Source organism: Oryzias latipes, chromosome 5, assembly GCF_002234675.1.
Source record: "Oryzias latipes chromosome 5, ASM223467v1".
NCBI classification, from domain to species: domain Eukaryota; kingdom Metazoa; phylum Chordata; class Actinopteri; order Beloniformes; family Adrianichthyidae; genus Oryzias; species Oryzias latipes.
Genome location: NC_019863.2, coordinates 19,884,354 through 19,910,028, shown reverse-complemented (window position 1 = coordinate 19,910,028; position 25,675 = coordinate 19,884,354). Strand labels below are relative to the sequence as shown.

The 25,675-nt window shown below is 42.3% G+C and overlaps 2 protein-coding genes across 7 annotated transcripts; one reads left to right on the top strand and one right to left on the bottom strand.

Annotated features, from left to right (window-relative positions):
* Nucleotides 1-15: 15 nt before the first annotated feature.
* Nucleotides 16-20,474, bottom strand: lamb3 (laminin subunit beta 3). Of its 6 annotated transcripts, none has more exons than XM_020703337.1 (23): nucleotides 19,824-20,474; nucleotides 15,126-15,168; nucleotides 13,496-13,650; nucleotides 10,211-10,325; nucleotides 10,007-10,080; nucleotides 9,737-9,928; nucleotides 8,625-8,688; nucleotides 8,384-8,556; nucleotides 7,533-7,653; nucleotides 6,460-6,648; nucleotides 6,234-6,389; nucleotides 5,893-6,086; nucleotides 5,563-5,659; nucleotides 5,003-5,369; nucleotides 4,676-4,836; nucleotides 4,372-4,583; nucleotides 2,796-3,002; nucleotides 2,565-2,709; nucleotides 2,279-2,486; nucleotides 1,928-2,069; nucleotides 1,321-1,497; nucleotides 941-1,094; nucleotides 16-743 (listed from the first exon to the last, which is right to left on the bottom strand). In XM_020703337.1, the coding sequence occupies exons 2-23, from the start codon at nucleotides 15,148-15,150 to the stop codon at nucleotides 604-606; spliced, it is 3,468 nt and encodes a 1,155-aa protein (XP_020558996.1). In that variant the 5' UTR covers nucleotides 15,151-15,168; nucleotides 19,824-20,474; the 3' UTR covers nucleotides 16-603. The 6 variants fall into 6 exon arrangements, with proteins under 6 accessions (XP_020558996.1, XP_011473512.2, XP_020558994.1 ...); XM_011475210.2 differs by lacking the exon at nucleotides 19,824-20,474 and adding an exon at nucleotides 17,135-17,245; XM_020703335.2 differs by lacking the exon at nucleotides 19,824-20,474 and adding an exon at nucleotides 17,135-17,182 and having other exon boundaries at nucleotides 15,126-15,259.
* Nucleotides 20,475-22,182: 1,708 nt separating this feature from the next.
* On the top strand, nucleotides 22,183-23,194 carry g0s2 (G0/G1 switch 2). The gene is made up of 2 exons (XM_004068910.3): nucleotides 22,183-22,302; nucleotides 22,374-23,194. Exon 2 carries the CDS (start codon nucleotides 22,387-22,389, stop codon nucleotides 22,756-22,758), a length of 372 nt encoding a protein of 123 aa, XP_004068958.1. The 5' UTR covers nucleotides 22,183-22,302; nucleotides 22,374-22,386; the 3' UTR covers nucleotides 22,759-23,194.
* Nucleotides 23,195-25,675: the final 2,481 nt, after the last annotated feature.

The window sequence follows — 25,675 nt, the reverse complement described above, 5'->3', positions numbered from 1 at the left end:
ATGTGACCAAAAAAATACAAAAAGAATCAGGTTTTTATTTCCATTAAAACAAAAAGTGACACTTATGATTGTTTACAAGTAAACAATCAGTCAACAGGCGGACGTGTAGGTAAAAGACCTCAGAAGATTTTTGTAAGGCATTAAAACAGTTGACCATTATATAAAAAACGATAAGCTGGCACGTCCTCTGTGCACATGGATGGAAACATTTTTAAAACGTAAAGTAAAAAGAACATCAGGATTGATAATGGTTAGCTGGAGGCGGAGCTAGATGCAATGGGGGCGGAGCTGCTGATCATAAAAGATCTAACAAGTTGTTTAAACTGAGTGTTAAGCTGTCGCTCACATTCAGTATCAATAAAGTGCTTTTGAATGAAATATGATTGATTTCTGGCTCATGAGAATTGTAGTTTTGTCCAACTGATTTTAACACAAATAATACTTAAAATATTTTAAATAATAACAGAATAAAAAAAAGAGTTTTGACATATTAACCTGATGTATCAGATAAACCAGAAATCAGTTAAATATTCTTTCCTAGCTCATTCTATTACAACACTTATCCTTGGCGACGAGGGCACGGATGGGGGCTTGGGGGGACTCTCAGCCCTGACACACTCTCAAGTCGTGAGCTTTCTTCCGAAGTTTGTCCAGGAGCTCCTTGACTTTAGTATCAAGCCCTTCAAGCTTGCTGGACTTTTGAAGAACTTCATCCTGTAGTTTTCTGAGGGAATCTGCTTTTCCTGGAGAAACAAGAGGTCAAGCTGTGGTCATATTTCTGATCTGACACTGTGGACACATAGTCAGCTTATCTTTGGGAAAACTACGTTGACTATCTCAGAGCGTGTAAACATAAATGCTGTTTGTCTGAGTTGGAAGGAAAAGGAGGAAAACCGCAAAACAAAAACTGTTTTTGCAGAGGGAGCTCCATTTTTTTTACCATCCAGAGTCTGAGTCATCGTCTCTGTTGTGTTTGTCAAAGCCGCAGCGTCCTCCTTTAGTTTGGCGAGACGATCCTCTGTTGACCCTGCTGTCGTTCCAGGGGGTGCTTCTTTTCTGAGGCGATCGAGCTGTTTCTCCAAGTTCTGCAGATCCTACAAACGTGCATGACAAGAAGCCACTCAGTCCAAAGGGTAAAACGAATCTGCTTTACAGCAGCAGACATGCTACTCTGTCCCCAAAGAAGTCAAACGTTTTATCATGGTCAATTGTACTTTTTCATGGTTTTATTGAAACAAAAACAAATATTCAAATCACTCTTCTGGTTGCTCTGAATGAGTGCATTTATTTTGTTTGTTGGATTTAGCCCCGCCCCCTCACCTGATCAGCAGCAGTTGCTTCCTCTTCAGCTTCAGTTGCCTTTTCCTCAGCCTCTTGGGCCTGCTGGCCTGCATCCTGCAGCAGAGTCTTTAGATCTTCCAGCTGGGATTTCATTGGTTTAATCAGTGCTGATGCTTCATCCAGAGCCTTCTCTGCTGGACTCAACAAGTCTTCAGACTAGAAAAAAACAACAATAGAAAACTGATCTCTGATGCATCCAAAGCTGTTTTTTATATTGGATTTCAACATTTCTGGATTTTCTCTACAGGAACCAAATGCTGATGAAATACTGAAACTGGCACTTCTGTTATTTGATGCCTTCAACTTGCAGCATTCTTATTCTCTACAACCATTTACTTAAAAAAATGGAATAAGTTTTATATTTAAAGCATTTAAACCTTATTGAGCTCATGAAGGACTGTGACGGGAAGGCCTTTGTAACTTAAACGTTTAGAATATTCAACCATTACTTCAAACGCCTCTCATAAATCCTTCCCCATCTTCACTGAACTTCAGGTATAAAGGAAACATGTTTTATTGTATTTCAGATGTTGTAGGTCATTTCAGTTCTTTGTTATTTGATGAAAGGGCTCCATGTTGTACCTACCAGACTCAGATTGCTGCTTAGGCTGTTGATGAGATCTGTGATATCCAGCAGTTTGTCCTCCAGCTCAGAAAGGGCGCCCTCAGTATTACTGAATCCTGTTAGGAGCTCATCCACATCAGCTTTCACTCCCACTGCAACATCTCTGCAAATAAAACAAAAAACAAATATTTCATATTTTTCCTCTAGTCAGAAATTCACATTTTTATTTAGGGTAGATTTTCTCTTTTTGTAAAAAATTACAAACACTACGACAGCCCTGACAGCCCAAACTGGGGGTGGATTTATGTTCAAACATCTACATCTTTTAAATGTTGTACTGGAGAGGTGTGACAATGCTGCATGGACTATCACCTGGTGTCCTGAGCATCCTGCAGCAGCTTCCTGGCCATGTCGAGCTGCGGCTCCGCCTCTTTTAGCACTGCTGTGCTGTTCGGCAGATTTGCTGCCAGATCCTTCAGCTCATCCAGCTTCTTCCTTAGATCAGCAATGCTCAGGGGCAACTTGGCTTTCAGTATCCAGTCACTCACCTCCTGGATTTGGGTCAGGTTGGAGGACGGGTCTGGACCCATAAAGTTAGAATTGACTGTTAAAAGCCAGATGACCCACTCCCAGAATTCCTTTTGGACATACTGTGTACCTGACAGGAAGTCCTTGAGCTCCTTTACCACTCCACGTGTCGCCTTCAGGTCTTCTTCAAACCCATCTTTGGCCTGCTTTATTTTGTCAGACAGCTTCTCAGCAGACTGTCTCACTTCTTTGGTTTTCTCCTGTGTTTTCTGGAGCTGTAACAAAAGAAATGTATGTTTGAAACCAGGGAATGGATGAAAACCATGAGAGGAGTTCCTCTGGTGAATTCCTTGCTCTATACCTTCTCTGCTGCTTCTGTGATCTTTTTTTTCAGCCTCCCCAATCGCTCTTTTACATCCTCAGCATCAGCATTTGCCCTGCGACTCAGAGGAAGAGCGCCAACACATTCTGCTGCCTTTTCACAGGATGGAGCGCCCTCTGGAGGACACAGATCTTCCCCTATGCACTGGAGTGGGGTGCAGGGCTCTAATCGAGAACTGCCACAAGCCTGAGAAAAGAAGCCACAAGTCTGGTACATGCCAGCTAAAGTTTCACAGCATAATCAAAGATGTCTGTCATTGCGAGATTTTCTCACAAATCACAGGATTTTTAGGAGGCATAAAACATAAAAACCCACCAACAGGAAAAGTACGATCTCTGGAAATTGAAAGTCATCAGCATGTTTCTGCTTTGAAATGTTAACGTTCACATCTTCTCTGAAATCATGAATGGGATGTTTTTGAAGGCATTTTCATAAAATGTGAGACTCAGCAGCAAAAAGCTTTCTATATTTTTTTGGATCTTGCTTGCTTTGTTTGATGTGCTTTTATTTCGAAAATGCAAATACCCAGCTAAAAGTACAGAATATAAACTTCCAAATGGTAAGGAATATTTATCAGAACGGAATTCTTTAAAGATGAAGGGTTACAGTATTGTTTGATGAAGGCACTGAGACTCAAACTTGTCAGTAAACCCAAGGACCTGCAGCCTGGAAAGCTTGCAAATCCATCGCAAGGCCACATATTGAGACAGACAAACACACAGGCACAGGCTCCCTTATAGATAATTTAGAGTAAGTCATGAACCATTTTTTTGTCCTGTGGGAGGAATTCTATTTTCCCTAAAGCTGCTTTCACACCGGCAACACGTGTTCTAGCGGCCACTTACAATAAAAAGTCAATGTTAACGCGTTTCTGGCTTCTGTGTTCAAAACTCTCGTGTCCACGTGTAGCTTTGTAAGTTTTTACACGTTAAACCAGGTCAAACTTTGACCAATCAGGGATTCATATTTGTCAGTGACGTATGGATGACGTCCCATTAAATTCACGGAAGTCCCAACCATTTGTACATTGGTCATGGAAGAGAAATTATTAATTCTGATTTGTGTCCGGCCGGAATTATGTGACACCGTGTATTAATATGTTGGATTAGAGCTGTCAAAGAAAAAAAGTCTGGAGCAAGATTCACAAGATTTACACCGCTTCGACATTTTGCATCAAGCCTCTTCCAGCTGAAGGTGGAGGACATGCACTAGTAGAAAAAGAAACAAAGGAAGAAGCCCCTCCCTGCTTGTCTAGTGTGAACACCATGTGCTAATCACATCACATCCCTGGTATGTCTCTAGCTTATTAAAACTGTGATATGCACAAAGACAAAGTGCAAACACAGAAAGGACTCGGCTGGGTTTTGAACCAGGAACCTTTTTGCAGTCAAGCAACTATATTCATGTTCCTCAAAAACCCCTTCATGGGCTTGTCAAATCTGGTGTCATTTGATCCCATCTCTTGAAGCTGATGACCCAGAAAACACTCCATGTTGGAAGCAAACCGACCAGAAGGGGGTGCAACAAGACATTTTCACGTTTGTCAGACAGGTACCTGTTTGGCAATGGGAGTGAGGTTTGGCTGTGAAGCCATGCTGTGGTTGAGTTTGCTCAGATCTCTGGTGTTGGTAGGCTGAACTTGACCCTGTAGGTCTTTGGTTTCCTGTCTGACGGCGACCGCCTCCTGCAGCGTGGTCCTGGTGCTGTTCACCCTCTCTGCTGCCTCGTTGGACTCGTCGTAAGACTTCCTGATGGCATCCAATGCTCCTGCACGACACAGTTGAAGTCAGCATAACTGAAAGCTTCACATATGCAACAGAATCACCTCATATGTTCCCATCTGCTGAGCTGTTTCTGACCCGTGTTCTCAGAGCTGATGGAGTTCTCTAAGACTGCTTTTTTTGCCTTGTAGATCAGAGTCAGTTGGTTGAAGACATCCTGAAGTTTGGCCAACTCTGACGCCAAACCAGGAGTTTTCTCGAAGGAAGGAAGATTTCCATTAGCCTGCTCCAACTGCTTCCTGTGAGTCAGAGCAACAGAAGGGAAAATACAAGATTTTTAATTAAAAATATGTCAATTACAAAATATTCCTGACAGGTCTGGAAAACCGCCGAAGGAGACAAATGTTTTCAACTTGTTCAAGCTCAGGAAGAGAGGTGGAAACATGAATATCAGCTGCTCCTCACCTGAGCTCCTCTAACTGAGACAGAGCATCTTTGACTTCTGAAACACTTTCAGGTGGAAAAGAGACAGCGCTCCTTATTTGATTCAGCTGGTCCTCCAGGGCCTGAATAAGAGGGTCCAGAGGAGCACCTTCTCCAGGACGGGAGATGAGGCTTTTGGAGATTCTCTCCAGTGCCAGGCTCGTGGTTCTTAGTTGCCTGTCCAGGTAGAAGAAGCAGGAGGGACACTGTTTGCAGGATGGGAAAGCGTTGCAGTATCCTCGACTGCAGGAGTCACAGCGAGCGCCGGTGACACCAGGCTGACATCGACAGGCGCCCGTCTGCTTGTCACAGCCTCCAGGAAGGGAACCCTCAGCGTCACACTGACACCCTGTGATACAAACACATCCAAGGTTTAAGCAGGTCAGAAGGAAGGAGGTCACAGCGATTTGGATTTGGAAGTGTTTGAGCAGTGTCATGTCTCCTGAATGACCAAATCCAATTTCTGCCATCACCTTCAGCACCGGACAGCTGCTCTGCCTCATGACATGTACTGTATGTAGGAATCAAAGAGCTGGACTCACGCTGGCAGCCTGTCAGAGGGTCTCCATAGGAGCCATCTGGACACTCCGAGCACGTTCGACCTCCAAAGCCGGGCCGGCACCAACACTGACCAGTCAGCTGCAGGAAAATCAGCACGAGTCAGAACAAACAGGCAAAATGAAAATATGATCTGATCCGAACACAGTCAGGAGTAGAAACAGAAACATGATGTTGAAGGAGTTTTGCTGCATTTTCAGAACAGGGCCTCCTGACTGAGAAAGACCACAGTTGCCTGACTTTCCTCCTCAGTCAGAGGATGGTGTATGTAAAAAATGCTGTTTACTCCAAGGTCAGAGATGCAGGAGTCTTACCTGGTCACAGGCATCACTGGTTGAGCTGGTGGGGTCGCAGCTGCAGGGCTCGCAGCGTTTTGACAGGGCCGGCTTCCAATACCCACTGGAGCACCGGTCACACGTTCTACCCTGGAAGTGGGGCTGGCAGGGACACTGACCGGTCACGGGTTCACACACGTCTGACATGGAGCCATCTGGAGAACAGGAACACGCTGGAGAACAGGGTGAAAGCAATATTAGTGAGACCACAGGAGTCAGATTCATAAATACAACACTTTTCATACAAATCCTCAGAGTGGTAGCACCAAACCCTGAGATCAGGTGTCAGCATGATGGCTAACAAGGTGAGGAAGACTCACGGCTGCAGCCTGCAGGATTGGACGCACTCAATCCGTAGAACCCTGTTTTGCAGCGATCACAGCGGGGGCCCTCCACCTTCTCTTTGCAGCGGCAGGAGTCGGGGCTGTCCTCACATCGACCCCCATCCACTGTCCCATCAGAGCTGCAGGAACAGCCTGAGGGGGGGCACAGCAGCCGCTTAGTTGGCTGAGGGGCTCTGGGGCCATTTCTCCCATCTTCACTTACGTATGCATGCGTCAGGACGGTCCATCCGGCTGCGGGGGTTCGGCTGGTACCCCGGGGCGCAGCGGTCACACTGTGGCCCGGTGGTGTGGTGCATGCAGTTGTCACACACTCCTCCACTGCGCCGCCCGCTGGACTCGAACAGGGCCCAGTCAAAGTGGCAACTCTGCGCATGGTTGTTGCACTCACACCCTAAGGGGACATAGAGGCGTTCAAAAAACCACAGGAAACTGGAGCTTAGACATTTATGCAGACTTAACTGTTACCAAATTGAACATTTTCATTTATCTCAACATTTTTCAACCATCAACCATTCAGTCAAACATGAGCTCATAGAAGCAGACTCCTGTCTCTTATAGTCAGTTATGCTGACTCTTATAGAGCTTTAGGGGAAGAAAGATGAAGAAATGTTTGATCACGTTCAAAACATGCAATAAAAAGATCAACCTCATTATTTCTTAAACAAAGGAGAAAGCCAAAACTCCCAAACTGTTTCACAAAGGTCAAACTTTCAGCTCACGGAGTCAGGAGGAAAGCATCAGCCTTAAGTTTTGTAGTTTTAAATAAAGTTTATAATTTGTGTTTTACTTGTTGTTTAAACTCTGCTGTAAGACTTATGTTTTGTTAATAGTGTTGACATTTGAACCTTAAATCTATATTAAAAATTCTATTCTATTCTACACTTACAGAAACAGACAATTGTTGATGTAACAGCATTTTTAGATATGATCAGGGGGAATGTTTTCCATCCGAATAGAACCAAGACTAAAGCCTTTTGGCTTAAATTTTGTGTTCTTGTATTGAAGCTTTAAAGAGACAGAAACTTTGTCTTGGATCTGAATTTGCCTCTTTTTTGTATTCTTTCCTGTTTCATCTGCACAGGTCTGAGAGAAGCCGCTGTTCCTGCTTGTTAATCTGGAAAAGCTTATTAAACCATTTCCAAACCATTTGGACTCCTTCCGATTTAATCCAGTTGCCCAAATCAGCACAAAGATGAAAATCTTGTTTCTTCACAATCATGAACTATAAGCTGATTTGACAAAAGTTGACAAACACAAGCACGTGAGTGATGTTACGTTTGCAGGTTTGCGTGTTTCCGTCCTCAGCAGCCCTCCAGGGCAGGTCGTTGTAGAGGTCAGCGCAGCGTTCACAGTTCAGACCCGCCGTGTTGTGCTGGCAGTCGCACTGAGGACTCACCTGCAGACACAACAGAGGAGGGGATTCTCAAAGCCTCTGGCACAAGATCACACTTATCCAGGGGATGCCTTTGCAAATGTAAACCAAGTTTGTTGCGAAACTTTAATTATTCTAAACCAGAGCTTGTCGTCTTCCTCATTTGGGTTTGTGGTCACCCATGAATCCCCCCCAAAAACCTAGGAGAATGTGACAGAAGAGCTGCAAAATAACCATAAAACAAAAAAGCTAGTCACAAAATAATAATATTATATTTGATGTTTATAATACTTTACTTTGTCTTCCATTTTCAAATATAATTTCAGAAGGGATACACAAAAATATTTTTTTATAAACAGATTTCAGTCTCATGCCTAATGAGTTAACCCTGAGGGAAAAGGATTGTTCTAAGACGGCAGCTCATGTTGGACCTCCTGCTGCTGATCCAACACTTTTGTTCTACAAATATATTTGTATTCTTATAACTAAATCAGAGGTTAATTAATGTGGGTCTTTAGCTTACCTCCTATTACTCATCTTGGTTTACTGTGATTGTTTACATTTGGGTTTACATTGTCATTCATTCATTCTTTAATTAATCAACAGGAAAAATCTGAAAAACAACTAATCAAATGAAAGAAATAACAATAAATAGCAGGCATCCTTTGAAACAATATTTTTATTTACAATTGAGTGGTAACATTAATTGGTTGTTGCCCCCCTTTACCTGCCAGGTACTCCCAGATAGACTTACCGGTACGCTGCTGTCCTGCGGCACACAGCGGTTGGCGTGTCCATGACACATGCAGCTGCCAATCACTCTCATCTCCTTGAGGGCGTAAAACTGGCTCAGACCCCTTCCTGGCAGCTGAGGCACATCACCCAGCTCGGTCAGCTTCACCCTGAGCCCCGTTAACCCCGACACAGCTGCAGACACACCTGTCAGTCAGCCTCAGTTCAGCTGAATGACAGCAGTCACATGTCGGCACGCTTACCTTCAACCTTCTGACTGTGGGAGGCTGGAACAAACATGTACTGACGCAGAGGGCTGAAGTCAATCTGTAACAAGACATCCCACTTTTATGAGACAGGAAGAGTTTCAAGATGTTTTTTCCTATTATTCTGACAGACTCTTGTCTATGGTGAGTCTTTCCACAGCACAGTCGGGGTGTACCACAGGGGTCTATACTTGGTCCAATTCTGCTTAAGCTTTAAATGCATCCAAGAGTAGCACTATTGTAAGAAGCACAGTATACACTTCCATTTTTAAGTTGATGATACTCAGAAGCACAGTTCAACCAGGAGATGTCATCTAGGTTACAAGATTTAAAGTCAAAAGGGGTAACTTCTAATTTTCTTTTCCCTAAACCGTTGCTGGATTCTTGTTTATTAGTAGGATCAAATTGAGTTTTTTCCTGACCTTCCACACTGCAGACCTTTCCTCTAATTCTTGATTTCATATTTGCAGTTACTAAATTGTCTTGTTTTTTTTATAAAAATGTTCCATTGTTTTTGGGCTTTTCCCTTTGCTGTCTTTTTTTGTTATCAAGTCTGGTCCTGCTGGATTTTTTTTTTTCGGTTCTCTCCACAGTTGCCCAATTTCCTCCCCATTACTGAATTTACATTGAAAAGTTTTTCAAATAAACTTGTTGGTCGCCAAAATTATTTATTTTATGAATACATTAAGTTGACTTTTTTTTAACTTATGTTGACAGAAATGAAAGGATTCTTTTCCTCCCCTGAAATTCTGGTGTAGCACTTTGAGGTTTTGTTGGTTGAGAAGTAAAAGTGTAAGTTAAATTTTTAATAAATTCTCTCAAGTCTGCATGTTTTCTTCAGAGTTGTGGGCTCAGGCTCCTGATCAAAAGGGATCAGTCAAGACAGATAATTTTCTCGATGTGAGCATCTCTGCTTCTCAGTATCTGATTCACGTTGAAAAAAACAACAACAAGATGGCATATTTTTTTGTTAAATTGTTGTCCACTTTCAAAAATTAAAAATGTTTAATTAATTAAAAAAATGTTAAATAGGGAAAACTCTGTGGTAATTGAGTCTTAACAGAAAGAGCTGCTGAAGTTGAAGAGTCTGATGAGCAGAGTGAACTCACAGTCTGCTCCTGGTTCGGGTTGGGTCCGTTGGACTTCAGCGGATGGCAGTATGTGTCCTCCAGCGTGAGAGGAGACGACGTGGGAATGCTGGGAAATGATCTCTGACAGTCTGTTGCTAAGTACAGAGCCGGTTGCCATGTCAGGCCGTGATCCAGAGTCTTCTCGATGACCAGAGCTCCGGGACGAGGACCCTACAGACGCAGGGAGCAGAGGTGCGGGTGTGAAGACACCTTTCTGAGAAACACACTGATGACTGAAGGCCTTGATACCTTAAAGCTCAGCACCAGGCTTTCCAGCTGGAACAGACTGTTGAGGTCCAGCTGAAGGCTAACTGGAGTCACTCCTACCAAAAGCAAAAACAGCATCACAAATGAATATTCTTACTGCCTGAAGGAATCCTGCATGCTTTGTCAGAACCACAGCTTCTTCTTGAGTTCTGCTTCCAGAGCTCAGCAGCTCTGCTTGGATCTCACCTTTCTTGGACTGCCACCACCTCTCTGGTCCAGAAGTTGACAGGACATCCTGGACTGTGTGGGCTAACTGACTATTGGGGTTCCTGGAGTCACAGGGGCAGCACTTGATCCTCCTCTGAGAGTAACAAACAAACAAACATGTATTTGTTACCTCAGCGAGTGAGATCCCCAAAATATCCCCACCCCTGTGGTGAGTACCGCAAACCAAACAGCACAAACTTCAGTTCAGCTAGAGGACTTTCCTGAGCATGAGTCCAAGACTCCAACCTATGATACGACTAACATATCAACCAACTTTCAGCAGGTTTCAGAATCAATAGAAATGACAGAAACACCCAAGTCTCAGCGAGCCGGAAGCCATGATGTGGACACTGGTCCTGATCCATCTCTAAGTTAAACTTCCCGATCCGCTTCTCCATCCACATCAAGAAGAAACACAACCCTCTCAAAGACGGAAGAGCAGCCAAAATAAAAGAAAACAAAAAAAAAACAGTAAAGTAAAATTAAAAAAAAAAAAAAACAGTAAAGTGCCTTTGGGAATCCTGGAGAACTGTTGATCCAAACAAGTAAATCCAGATCCTTGAAAGGAGAATCATTATAACAGAGAGCTGGAGAACTTCATTAACGTTAATTATTATTTTTGGCTGTTTTTTTGTACTAAAATATTATTATTCTCATTCTAAATGACTTAAAGCAATGAAAAGGTTAGAGTCTCACAGTACCACGGCTTACCAACAGGAGTCTCTATTGAGGCCAAGAAGATCTATGGAATCCCGACACAAACTGATGATTTTCTTAAGAGAGTAGTACTGCTGTGGGTGGCGCCTGATAAATCAGAAGAGCCCTGATGCAGCAGGAGGGGGGGACCTCAGAGAGGATCTCCAAAGAGAAAAGAGTGATGAAAGAGTGAAAACAGCAGGTGTGATGTTTAACCGAACACCCAAGTTTCATACGGATCTTCTGCTGGTCTGATGGATGCAGACACAGAAAGCAGAAGTTCTGACGTGTTTGAGCCAAACTGCGTTGTTTCTGTCCTGGGATAAGCATGAATGCCCTGCCGCAATGTTGCATCTTTGAATGACGTAACATGGAGCCACAGCAAAAAAGCTCACCTGTCAGCTATATAAGGCACTGAAGCTGAGCCTGAGCATGACCAGGTGAGCAGCTTTTATGTCCTGACTGTAAAGGAGTGAACCTTATCTAATCTGAGCCATGAAGGCCGTCCTCGCCAAAGACTCCTCGTCACTTTCTCTGTCTGTCAGCCACCTGATGCGTGTCAGGGACTTTCATCAGCTCATGGATACATGCAGGTGAAAAGGGACTCCACGTGGAAGCTGCATCCTTCGGGCACACCTCCTGAGCCAGACAAGCAAACACAGTCTGTGTGCTCTCGTTGGTGCCAACTGCCTCTGTGAACTCGATGTGCTTTAGGTCCACATGATGGGTGTAAAGTCTGCGGTGGGCACATAATAAAAACACTCTTCTAAGTTTATATGAGGTGCTGCTGGCGGATGAATCCACCAGTTATTTATTAACTCTAAACTGTGGTGTTGTAACAGCTGAGGACATAAATACATCAAGTGTGTTGTGACTGATTCTGAACAGGATTGATACATTAGTGTTTGGGCCCATCGCAATAAAGTTTAACCACTTTGGCATAAATGTTTGTTGTTGGTACTCCCTACATCAAATGTGTCAAACTCTAGGCCTTGAGGGCAGGTGTCCTACATGTTTTCCTGCTAACCTGTCATTGGAGCCCGTTATTGGCTAAAGTTTAGCCAATAACACCATAACAAGGTAATCAGCTGCAGATGAGGCAGGATTTCCCAAAAACCAGCAGGATACCGGCCCCTTGAGGCCTGGAGTCTGAGACCGATGCCTTACATCCACTAAATTGCATCACAACAAGGAAAACTTAAAAAAAAAAAGAAGGTTTAAGGTCCAGCAGTAATAACACTGACTGTGAAAAACTTTCACGATAAAAGTTTGTCTCGGGCTGCACAGTGAGGCAGTGGTTACCCCAAGAAGGCCCGCGGTTCAAATGAAACAGAACAGCTGAGGGACCTTTCTGTGTGGAGTTTGCATGTTCTCCCCGTGTATGCGTGGGTTTTCTCTGGGGACTCTCCGGCTTCATCCCACCGTCCAAAAACATGATTTATAGGTTAATTGGTAACTCTAAATTGTCCATAGGTGTGAATGTGAGTGTGCACGGTTGTGTGATTGTGGCCCTGCAACAGACAGCTTCAGCTTAAATTTTTATTTTTTATGTTGGGGGGGGAGGGGGGGCTGTCTGATGATAGGTTGCTCTGCCTAAAAAACACTTGGATTTTTGCTCAACCCGACACTGAGGTCATTCTGATGATTTTATGAGGCTTCAATGCCACATGGTAGTTTTACAAAGATATAAATTGGCAAAATCACAAATGTATAAAAAAGCTACTGTCAGAAAATAAGCAGGAAGACCTGAACACAATTTTTGTAACAACATTTTTAGGATAACTTTGTGTCAGGTTTGTATTTCCATCTGTAGTTGCTGCTGGACGTCATTTTTCATTCCATCCAAGAATTAAATCTTCAACGGTTGCTGCTGTTTGTGCTCGAAATTTAGCCCTCGTGCTATCCTAGGCACTTTAACAATGGGAGTTGGGTCATCTAGACCCACTAGACAGTGCGCTGAACCTTTCTTCTTCAATGATTTGTGAACCTCACTGGTGTCCATGGATTACATGAAATCTTTCCACCTTTATCCACCTTTGTCATGGTAGGAAGAACACGTCAATGTAAAGGTACCACAAGGGTTAGAGAAGATAGTTTTTTTATGTTGAACTTGGAATTTCCAGAAACATGCAGCAGTACTGCATCTAGGTTCAACAGGCCCACTTTTTTTTACTGTAAAGTTAAAATGCTATAGTTTGTATTATTTGATAGTTCAAGCCTTTGTAATTCACGCACATGAGAAGCTTCTCTGTCCACGTGCTGAGCAGGGATATGGTTGCAACACTGCAGCCTGCCTGCTACTGCGTGCACGGCCTTTGCTCTTCAGAAGCTGCTCTGCTGAACCAGGAGAAGGGATGTGGACGCTTTTGCAAGCGTTGGTCGAAAGTACGGTTTCAACATGATTTTTCTGGCACAAAAATCAGACAGTTTCACCACCAGACCTCTGCTTGTGGTAACCTCCTGCAGCGCTTCACGTCTGTCTGACTGAATGTTGCTCTACTTTCTAGCATTTAAAATCTCTGTGGCTCACAAAATCATGTTCTGAAGCCGGCTTTTCTGAGAGAATACCTGCTGGTACAGGGTGCAGAAGACCTCAGACTCGGTGAGACCACAGGTTGAGGAGGCTTGCAGCTGCTGAACCCGGCCCAGCAGCAAGTCCTGGCTGGGGGGGTAACACGCCCCAAGAGAGCAGTCCATCTGTGCCCGACATGCTGTAGAAATGACTGTAGAGATGAGAGCAGTGTTACAGAGGGTGACAAAAGGGTTCTCCCTTTGGTAAAGGTCTGTAGGGTTCGTTGTCAAGTTTAACATCTCCAACCAGTTCTTGATGAAACCACCCTGGACGGCTGACAAAGGCGAGATGGAACAGAGGTCAGCGCCTCCTGACCTTTGCCAAGTTAGTCTGGTTAGAAACGTCATTAAAAAAAGAAAAAGCCTCTTTTAAGTTGTGCAGTGTTTTTGGGAGCACAGTTTCTTATAAAATTTGCTTCTAAAGCAGATTGAACATTACATTTATTCAGTAAGAGCAAATACTTCAACTGAATCTTTTCATTTTATGGATTTGAATTGAGTTTTTCTTTTAAATTTCTGGCTTCTACTCAAGTGAGACTTGAATTCATAGTGACACTAGAAGAACACTTCTGGACATTTGGTGTGAAAAAAATTCCATCACCCATTTTATTCCATGTTTTAAAATATTCTTTAAATGAGAAAAATAAATCAAAGGCTTTTTCTTTCAGGACGGCTGTGTCTGAAGTCCTTCACTTTCCCCTAACCCCTAAGAGACTATATAGTGCAGGAGTATCTTGTGCCGTGGATGTAGACATCATTCGTACACATACTTTTTTTTACAGCAAATATGATGTAATCTAATAAGTATGAACATTAGACTATTTATGATTCCACTGTGTTCTGATGATGAAAACCTGGATGATTTATATAAAAGAAAATGTAAATACATTTCTTTCAAATGAAAAGTGGTCCAAATCCGACGCATCGTAGTTTATATTTGCCAAACTGGAGAGCGTCAACGCACACAAGCTTTCTGAGAGACTTCTGGGAAATTCCCAGGGCACTGGATTCTGGAATTGCAGAATTCAGACAGACCTATAAAACAACAAACACCCTGTATAGTGGAATTCACTATGCAGTGAGTAGTGAAGGAATTTGGACACAACCAAAGTCAGACTTATTTATGATGAATAGGAAAGTTAGGATCTCTCATTCATTTTTCATGATCAGTCATTCGCAAGCCAGTTTTTATGATAAAAGATTAATGATCAATGAATTCTATTTGTTTCTTGGAGTCAAAACCATCAGAACCCCACAGCACCAACACTCTGCCACCTTGCTTCTCAGCTTGTTGTGATATTTGGTTTTGTCTTTAAGGGGATGCAATAAAATTGGTATTTTCCTTCCAATCAAGCTGTTTCTCTTCAGTTTTCTGTGGACTTTAACATAAATATGAATGTTTTCCTCTTGTGACTCGTCTTTTTTTCTGTAGAATCCCTAAAGTCAGATTGATTTAATGATTTAATAAAGTTCTCAGATTAATGTGCTGCAGTTGAACAAATGAACAAAGGTCACATCAATGAAACCAATGATGAGCAGCTTCCATCTGGAATACACACACCCTATTCCAAAAACAACAATCAAAACATTTAAGCTGATAAATAAATAAAAGTTCATCTGCTCTTACCAGCCAGAAGTAAAAGCGTTTTCATGCTGTTGTCCTTTCCAGTCTAAAAAAAAATGGAGCCAGAGTCAGCTGAGAGAATTTGTGCTGTGAATTCTGTGCTTTGACTGCAGTCGGCTTTATAGACACCGTCTCACCTGGGCAGAATGATACAGAGTGTGTCAGAGTCACACCCAGCGGCTCCCCACCCTTCACCCATGAATTCAAACACTCTCAGACATGCAGACACCAGAGCAACAAACAACTCGGGATCCAACAAAGGAAGCTGAAGCACTTAGATCTGGCAGACTGGATTCGGGTGTTTTTACCCTCAGATGACCCAGAACAGGACACCACTTGACGGTTTTGCCAGCACTTCCAGAAAGTTTCTTCCTCGCCAAAAAATCCGACCCGAAGTTTGAAACTTCCGACAGCAAAAAGTGTGTGCAGAAAACAGAACCACAGGAATGAACGAATTAACGAAAATAGATCTGGGCAAGATTTATGTAAAAATAATTATTATGTAACTGGAGAAAGTTACCCACAACTAAAGCAAGGACAAAATGTGCTTAAAATGGGTTTTTAACTGATTTAAGTTGGTTTTTCAGCTCCATCTTGACAGGAAATGACATCACTCCACCCATTTGTTCACCAAAATGGGAAAACAAGCTTGAGGGCGACTTCAATGATTACCTGTGTCAAAATGTGCAGCCCGTGTTTGTGATTGCAATTTAGATCTGACATATAAAAAAAGATAGCTGGGTTTATACAATTTTCCAACAATCTTCAATCGAACCCCAGAAATTGAATTTTTATCTCCTACTTTGATGGACTCAATCTGGATGAATGAGAGTTCACACACATAGTTTTTTCATAGAAAAGACAAAAAAATTTCTGGATCCTCTTTCCCATTTAACTACGATGTCTCTTCGGGTTTGAAAAGGTTTTTACGTGTAAGGTCTGACATGCGAAAGAGCACGATCAGACTTTGAGTCACAGATCCAACAAGGCTGTCTGTTTACTCAACTAATTTTAGAAGATTATTCCAGTCAAACTGACCTGAATGTACCCAGATTGAAAAAGGTAAACTTGAAACTGACAGTTCGTCACTGCATTTGCTCCCTGTAAACCCTAACCCATATTTTTTTAATTGAGAGAAAACAAACTTTGCACAACCATCAGTCTGCAGGTGTTCTGGCTGACATGTTTTATGAGCCTTATGAATGGCAAAAATTAAGCATAAATTGGTGTGGTCACATTTGAGAATTTACTCTGCCTATTTCACCAACTTCAGAAAATGGGCTTCTGGACGGGACAGATCTAAGAAACATTCCCCAGAAGCGCACAGCAATTTAAGCTCTTCTTCAATATGGACAGGAGCCAGGTCTTACTGGAAGAGGAAATCTGCATCTCCAACCAGGAGATGCAAAAGGAAGGAACTCTGAAGTCTACACAGACTACATTCTGGTAGTCTGATGCAGTGATTTTGGAATGACCCTTGTGCTATCTTATGACCCCACCCTTACTTTGACGTGTTCTCCCTACCATGACAAAGGTGGATAAAGGTGGAAAGATTTCATGTAATCCATGGACACCAGTGAGGTTCACAAATCATTGAAGAAAAAAGGTTCAGCGCACTGTCTAGTGGGTCTAGATGACCCAACTCCCAATGGTAAAGTGCCTAGGATAGCACAAGGGTTAAAGAAAGCAGAGTTTACCAACACCAGCACTGGATATTGCAGCATTTGGTCTAGGCTCAAAATGACTTGACACGAGGAACCCAAGAGTTCTAGCCCATCTCCCGAATGCATCTGAATGTGGTGGATTTGAAGTTGTTCTCCACCTCATCCCACTCTTTCTTGGTGTTTGCAGGTTCTTGAATCGTGTCCTTCTGCTAATCTGCTGAATCCCACGGCCGTCTCTTTTGCTGGTGCCTCTTCTCCTGCCACACTTTACACTTCCATTACACTTTCTGTTGATCTGCTTGGACACAGTGCAGCCAGCCTCCTTAGCTAAGAACTTTTGTGGCTTACCCACACTATGGAGGGGATCAATGATGGTCTTCTGTTGCTAGTTGTCAAGTCTGAAGTCTTCCCCACATTGAACCAAAACTGAGAGAAGTGAACCATACTGAACCAATTTAATGACATCTGGGGAAACTGTGCAGCTGTTTTGAGTTTAGTAAATGATACATTGGTGAAACTCAGTTTGAAACATTCATGTCCTGCAGAATTAGGCCAGATTTCTCGAGACTTTTCTCATTTTCTAAAACTCTGTTTTTGTGGGTTTTATGTATTGGAACTCCAGTTTATGTAAACATAAACAAGAAAAATACTTGAAATCAATGAAACACTGGGCCCTGAATCCATCTTCTATGAACGTTTTGAATGGAATTTTGGAAATGAATACATTTTTACAAGATGTTCTAATGTTTTTGAAATTGTCTGTGTGGCAGCTCTGTACTCCCTTTTGGGAAGCTTTCTTGACAAACAAGCTCAGACCTGCAACAAACGGTGGCACCGTTTATTGTTCCCACAGCTACAGCACAAAACCGCTGCCTGTATCTGTGTGTCAAGGTTTCCAATTGTTTTACATAAAGCTCATCTGTTCAATGCTAATGGAGCTGAAGGAGACGGTGAAGAATTCCAGCAGGCGTGTCTGAACACCTTTATTCTTCTGCTCATGTGCACCACTGATGGAAACAGGAGCTTTTGCAAAACAATTGTTTGTCTCAAATGAGGAGAAAAAAAGGACAGACACAACAGAACCATGGAGGTTTGTCCGCCTCAGAGCTGCAGACACGCAGCAGAAAGCCCTGCAGGCATCATGTTCTCCTTCCCTGCTTGTGATGTGTGTACCCACATCATCCCTGTTATGCAGAAAACATTGCCTGAAGCCTGAGTGCTCACTCTGACTCACACAAAGTACAGGGTGGGTCCTCTGACTCACACTTACACACGTGCCCACATGCAGACAGGTTCTGCCTCACCAGCTGAATCAGGAGCACAGAACCAGGTCCTTCGGCTGCAGATTCAGGGCTGGCTCACATCCTGCAGCTCATCAGTCACTGCGGGAGCCTTTCCCAACCCCTCACACTCGCTTTTACTCACCCACCCTGACATGAGCATGCACGTATAAGAAGTTCACATTATTGTGGTTTAAACTCAGATCTTTACCCAGTGAACTCTTCAGAGTCACATTTCTTCTTTGCAGATACAGGTTAAACCACAAAATCCCTGAAAGGATGGAAGCTGAAAAAGCACATGATTATGCTGGAACACACAGAGAAATAATCCCAAAATAAAAGAAGTTATGTGACAAAAGGTACACAAACAACTGAAAATATTCCTGCAGCAGAAAGACAAATTGGGGGAAGGCTGCTCGTGGATTATTTTTGCTGACTAATAACGTCTAGAAAATCAGCTTTCAGATGCACAGAAACCACTGCAACTCAAAAAAGTCCCTTCAATTAATTTCAAAGTGACTTAAATACAATATTAAGGTCTTTAAATGTATATCAATAGTTTTAAATGAGAATTCATGTGTGGTAGTTCGTTAAACAAGACATTTTGACACAAAACATTAGATACTGTAAAAAAAAAAAATTTTTAAGAAGCTGCAATCCATATTTAAATATACTCTCAGATTATGAATCACATGATCTGCTTTGATCTTTACTAACATTTTCTTTAAAAATTACTAAATGTTTGTAATTGATTTTTTTTGTCAATACATACTGTAAGGGAGTTAAGACTGAATGAGAATTGAGAATTTAATAGGACATTAATAGAATTGGCACAAAAATCATAAGAATAAAAGAATACATTTGAATTTTTATTTTGAATAGATTTTTAGTTTTACACTTAGCTTTTGTTACTAATTTTTTGCATGTTTTGCTTCTGAAAATCTTGTTTTGGCTCTGAACTTGGGATTTATGAGTGAAAAGCTATACCTGGTTTTACTTCACCACCTGAGGAAACTGTGATCTTCAGACTCAGTTCAATGAAAACAGGAATTAAAAACGTAATAGCTTCAACTAACTTTAATGAAATTGTGTTATGTCGAAGGCAGAACTTTTGCTGCCAAAAAAACCACCCTGCCTGTTGAGTTGGAATCAAAACGGCCACTCCCACCTCAGCAGAACTTTCTGTTCATGAGTGATTGCTGTCCTCTGAAGCACCTCTGCAGTCATTCTTAACACTCATGAAGCAAACACTTCATATTTCTTTTCCCATTTCCTCTTCCGGTGGGGAAGCAGTCCAAAACAAACCAGTGGGTCACATGATGGCAGAGAAAGGAAACAGGAACTCAATAGAGTAATTGCTTTAAAGCGTGTACACAATAAAACTAAATACATGCTGGTTTCTTGTAACGGGTGAAGGTAACAGCTCATTCTGCTAGCTTCTGCTGCTTTGAACCAATTCTGTATTTCTAAGCCTCAGCACAAGATTAAAAAGTGAACATTTATCAACATTGTTCAGCATTCCCACAGTCCACAGGCTGGAAGTGTTGGCTCTTTGAGACCACATTAAGCTGAGAGTCAATATTGAAGGCACCACATCCTAGTGGGTGAGGCAAAACCCTTTTTGAAACTATGATGGACGGAAACTGAGGTTAAAGGTTTGCGTGAATGTTGTTCAGACCTGCAAGGAACGGATCAGTAACCACATCGGTCCCATCACATTGGTTTGTGTTGTTTCTAAATTAGCCCCTCCCACCTACCTCTCTGGTGCTGTTATCTCTCCGAGACACGCTCTTGCGTCCAGGTTGGGTTTGTTCTCCGTCTCAGGACAAACTGGCTCGTACCACACGAGCCAGGTGTGTTCCTGCCTCCTCTGGACTCACGCCAGCAGCAGTTTACTTGACCTTTCCCCTCACTGGGAGCTGGAACTGCTGCAGGAGGTGGGAACCCTGCTCACCTGAGTGGCTGTCAGCCAGTCCAAACAGAGAGGACACTCCGCTCTAGGACAACCTGGATCCTTGTCTGTTTTTGCTTGTAAAACTTTTATGAGCATGCATTGACCTCATTCATCCGAGTCGGAGAAAACAAACAGATGATTGCTGTCTGCATCTTTCAGAGCAGTGTCAAAAATTCTCTGTTATGAGACTGGGAGAACCAGATGTGAAGCTCAGTGCTGTGACTAGATATAAAGATGGTGTGATGAAGATGCTCATGTGAACCTGAGGATCGATGCCTTTTTACTCCATGTTTTATTCTGTATCTTTACTGTCTTTAATGTTTTTATCTCCCTATATTTAATCTTGTGTTTTAACGTGTTGTAGTGTCTGTTTTCTTTTTTTCTTTTGTGTTCAGCACCTTGTGTCAACTGCTGTTGTTGGAATGTGCTATATAAATAAAGTTGAGTTGAGTATGTGCTATTCTTGGACAGGTCAGCGTCCATCACATGACCACAAATAGAATTCCTCACTCCTGAGGACAGATTTAAAGTTGTTTTAATGTCTGTGAAGTTTACAATGCAGTGAGTGACAACACTGTTTCTTCATCTCTCGTTTGTGCAAATGCAGGGGTTTCTACCTCTATGTTCTATTGAAGCCTAATTAAGCTGAATAAACCTGATGAGACATCTTTCTGACTGCACTCATTGTGGAATGAACCTGTTCAGATCCTAATCTGGCTGAGCAGGAGGAGCGTTCCCAACCCCCTGAATATTTGAAGGTCTGATCCACAGCAACACGCACAAACGTGACGTAAATGCAGCTGTAACCAGGAGTTCACACTTCTGAGAAAAGCATGAGCTTTAGTTTCCATTTAGTTTTTTTAACTCAGTCTCCCAAACGTTGGTATCCTCTGTGTCTTTTTTATCCTCCATGTCTGTTTTTGGTGAATCCACATTCAAAATGTTCAGGTCTTCTGCTGATGCAGACAGGACATCTTTTGCTCTGCTTTGTGTTTCATTGTTTTTTTGGCAATTTTTCCATTTTTCTCCTCTAGGGTTAAAGAAACGGTTGTTTTTCAGGCCGACTTTGTGCCTTGTAACCCTTCTCAACCTTTGATTTAATGTGAAACCATCTCTAGAAGAACATAACTTTTGATCATAAAGCCCATGCCTGCCCCCCCCCAACAGTAGCCAGGTTAGGCTCTGGCAGCCCCGTGACCCCAAAAGGGATACAGCAAAGGGTTAAGAAAATGGATGGATGGCTGAAGCCATGAAGGAGAGGTTCTGAGGTCACCCTTCATCCCAGTTGTGCTTGATCGCTGAAGCACACCTCTAACTCAGCTTCTCCAGCACTCTGCAGTTCATGTCGGGGCACAAAAGAGGAGCCACGTTACTTGTCATTTCACTGGCTATCCAAGCATTTCGGAACATTGTAAGATTTTTTGTATTTTTATCTTTAAAAGACCTATGAAGATAAAAAAAAAGAAAGAAAAAGGTTATTTGGTCACTCTAAATTGTCCATAGGTGTGAGTGTGAGTGTGCATGGGTGTGATATGTGTGACCCTGTGACAGACTGGCGACCTGTCCCGGGTGTCCCCTGCCTTCGCCCATAAGTGGCCGGGATACGCTCTGGCAGTCCCGTGACCCGGAAAAGGGACAAACGGAAGGAGATGAATGAATGAATGAATGAATGAATGAATGAATGAATGAATGAATGAATGAATGAATGAATGAATGAATGAATCAATAAATGAATCAATAAATGAATCAATTAATTAATCTTTAAAAGAACATTTCCTTTGCATGTCTTAGCTCCCCACACCAGTTGATGCTGCTCCGAGAGAAAGAGAGGAAGCTCAGAAGGGAACCAGGATTGTTTTTTGATGGTTAGTGTATATAATCTGGATTTACTGTTGCTCCTATTTATTTTTTTATGATTCCAGTTTTTTTTTCATTTGACAGTTTCATTTTCAAACTGCAGCTCTTTTTGAGTTCATGTGAGGCAAGAAATCAATCGGAACTCTTTTTTTCTGACAGGAACCAACATTTAAAGAGCTTTCTGGAAACAGACGTGTGAGAGCTGCTGGATCTTGATGGAGGATTAGTCCACACAGCGCCTGCCAAGAAGTGGGTCAAAGGTTCTGGCTCAGAGGCCGCAGCGTCTGATAAATATGCAGTGTGGGGGTGTGGGAGGGCAGAGCAGGGCTATAAAGGAGCTCAGCCTCTGTAACAGGACTGTTGTGTCCTCAGATTGGATCAGAGGAGCGGACTGAAAACAGGAACCAGCACCAGATTCTCTCACAGTAAGTTCTCGAACAGCCGACCTTAAAGATCCACAAAGATGTTCTGCTCACTCTTCATTTTGATCTTTCAGAGCAGCTGAAGACATGGACAGCATGCAGGAGCTGATCCCATTTGCCAAAGAGATGCTGAGACAGAAACCGGGCCGGGGCCTGCTGAAGATCTACCTGCTGGGCTCTGTGCTGGCGGTTCTGGGAACAGCCATCAGCCTGGTCCAGACTGTGTGCCGGCCCTTCTCCTCTGGAGATCCGGTGGACCCAGAAATGCTGCTCATGCTGGCCCGGGTGCGGAATGAGGCTGAATCTGGGACAAAAAACAGTCTGGAGTGGTTCACAGAGGAAGAGGAGGAGGAGGTGGTGCTGGATGAAAACCGCTTTGCCAAGACCCAGATTCTGCACAGCTCCAAAAGCCACACGTTCAGCCCACGAAACCAAATCAACCGCCTCCATGCGTCCTAGTAACAGCTGGATCCTAGCAGGGGACTTTTTATTGGAGGCTGCCCTTCACAGATAGTCTGACTGCAGCGCCCCCTTGTGCTGCAGGGCCGTTCCTGCACCTGTGTCAAGGTTTAGGCTTACGTGATGCTCAGGCAGAGACGGGGCGGAGCCTCAGTTGTGCACTTTGATGTCCAGCAGGAAAAGATGTATGAGAGCAAACCAGAGTCCAGGAAAAGGTTCTATTAGGACTTTTCCAGTTCTTTCTGCACTGAAGGTTGAGGTCATCGGTTCTGACTGGAGAACCCTGTTTGCTTTGAAGGAGCCAAAACTGATTTAGAGTCAGGAGTTCAAGAAAAGCGCTTAAAGGCAGTTTACGTCTGTATCAGACAAATAGTACTTTGTGAGAATGCAAACACTGTGATTTTTTTATACCAATAAAGTTTTTATATATATTTAATTTGGTTTGAGTTTCTTGCAAACACACTTGAGTTCCCTTCAGGAATATTACCAAGTTTTCAACAAAAGCTCAAACAGAACCTTTATGAAATTACGTCCTTTAGGAAAGTAATGAAGGTTCTTCCAAACATCATGGGTTTGTGTGGGAGGAATCAGTTCCCAGTTCTCAACCAAGTGACATGTGTGTTGTTGTCATGGGACATTCATGTGACTGCAGTGCTGGTGTGCTAAAGATTGGACATCAACAAACTTAAATTTTATCCAAAAACATTTCAATGCAGCTGAACGTTGCAACATTTTTGTTGTTGGATTTGTGTCCTTTAATTGTTTAAACCTGTTTTTTAAAAGAAAATAACCAAAATTTGAAACACAAGCTGTATGTATGACAGAAAAGGAAGAATAGACTCAAGCATCTGGGAGATTCTTTGCTTTTACAAAGATCCAGTCACTGTTTGGAGTCTTGCATCCATCTTGCATCCAAAAAAAAGCTTTACAAACTAAAGAAATCAAAATTGATGCTTCATATTTCATCCATTCTTCTAAGGCTGCAGGATCTTCCATCACAAACATGTGAAAACCACTGAGTCCAATTTAAGATAGATTTAACATATTAGAGGATTTTAACTGAAGGTCAAAAAACAAAATCCACAAAGAATTCTTTGATTCTGAAAACTAAAGGTTTGAAACACAGCCTGATGTTCCTGACTCTTCCTGCCCTTTAATTAAAATTTCACAGTTAGATGACCTCTGATTCCTATAAACATAACAGTTGTCAAAATAGTTTTTGTATTATCTACACAGCCAAAGACCATCTTATATTAAATAAAATCCTCAGCTACAGCTGTTTTGCATAGAAACAGACTAAAGCAAAAAAGGAGCTCAGTGTCAAGTTAATTTAGTGGATTTTGCAGTACTGCACAGCAGAACTGAGAGGTTCAGAAGGCTGCAAAAAGCTTCCATAACAGGCACCACTGACAGAAGATCACACTTCTTTTAATTTTTTAGCATTTTATTTTAAGTTAACTTTTAATTTATTCATGAATTACACATTCATTGTATTTATCTTGTTTTTATAGTATTAGTTTAGTATAATTTATTTTTATGTTTCCTTTCCGAGTGTGGTATGTGTGCTAGCCGGATAGCTGAATTTCTCCTGTTGGTGATTAATAAAGTATTTTTGACTGTACTCTACTACAATGCTGCCTGTAGGCAGTGCTGCAGACACAGAAATACAGAAAAACACAACTTGCTTTCCAAAACGAAGGGTTCAGACCTGGATGTAAACTTTTAGAGAGCAAAGAAGAAAAGAAAATCTGTCAGAATAATTTAAACCAGCTGTTTGCCAACACCCCCTAGGAGCTGGGGGGTAACTATGAGTCATTTTCAACCATTTTCTTTATTTTTCTAAAACAAGGAAATAAAAAAATTATAATAATTCTTTGAATATTGTATGGCATTTGCATTTAGCAGAAAGCCCAACAGTCCACTTGTTTCTCTGAAAATGTGACCTTTTCCTAAAACATATCATGAACCAGTTTTTCCTCAGGTTAGAGGTAAAATGAAATTACTCAGTAAATGATAAATGTTTTATAGCATTCGAGTTCCTTCTTAGAAGGCCTAAAGCACGTTACAGTCAAAGACCCATTCACACACTTATGACAGCTCTGCTGCCCTATGTGGCATCAACAAATGCAGATTTGTTGATTTGGGCTAAAAATGACATAATTGTAATTAAAAGACCACTGACATCACCTTTAAAATAGATTTAAAAGATGATTGGAGAGGGACTTGAAGGATTTTCCTCCTGACAGACTGTTTTTAACTAAAACCAAAATAAGTCATAAAATGAAATTCCCACAAAAAATGTTAAATATTTATGACTGATGTAAAAACGACCTGAGCTGAATCTAAAAATTTAATTTAAAGAAAAAAAATAGTTTTTTTTAAAAACCTTCTTCAAAAGATTGATGCCCCCCACCCCCCGTTGTTAAATCTGCAGCAGTTTGTTTTGCAGTTCTTAGGAGGATTTATGGGGTATTCAGAAGGAGCTTGAGTTGCCTGCAGTGGTGAGATAACAGAACAATAAGACCCCCCCCCCCCCCCCCCCCACACACACACACACATGTATATATATACATAAAAACACAGAGGAGAAGGCCGGTCTCAGGAAGAGGAGACAGATGGAACCGACTTGCATTTAGGGTTCCTCAGTCATATTTTCATGTGCTGTTGGCTCAGACACCATCTCTTCCCTTCATGACCTCTGGGGGCCACAAGGCTGAGCCCAGTGCAGCTGAATACATTTCTACAGTGAGGGTGTATCAGACTGGAAAAATCCATTGGTCCGGACCCAGTCCGCCTAATTTGGTCCGGATCGAGTCCTGGACCTTGCCTTTGGTCTGTATCCAGACTGCCGTCAAAGGCTACGTTCACACTGCAGGCTGAAACGACCCAATTCCGATTTTTTTTGCCCCCATGCGAC

What these genes read in the sequence shown, in the direction of transcription:
- lamb3 (XM_011475210.2), bottom strand. Translation starts at nt 17,230, where the DNA reads ATGGTTCACTTCTCTCAGTTTTGGTTCAATGTGGGGAAGACTTCAGAC. An exon ending in CATCAGCTCTGAGAACACGG is followed by an intron (nt 4,584 to 4,675) that starts GTCAGAAACAGC and finishes TGTGTCGTGCAG; the next exon opens with GAGCATTGGATGCCATCAGG. An exon ending in AAGCAACTGCTGCTGATCAG is followed by an intron (nt 1,095 to 1,320) that starts GTGAGGGGGCGG and finishes GCACGTTTGTAG; the next exon opens with GATCTGCAGAACTTGGAGAA.
- g0s2 (XM_004068910.3), top strand. Translation starts at nt 22,387, where the DNA reads ATGGACAGCATGCAGGAGCTGATCCCATTTGCCAAAGAGATGCTGAGA.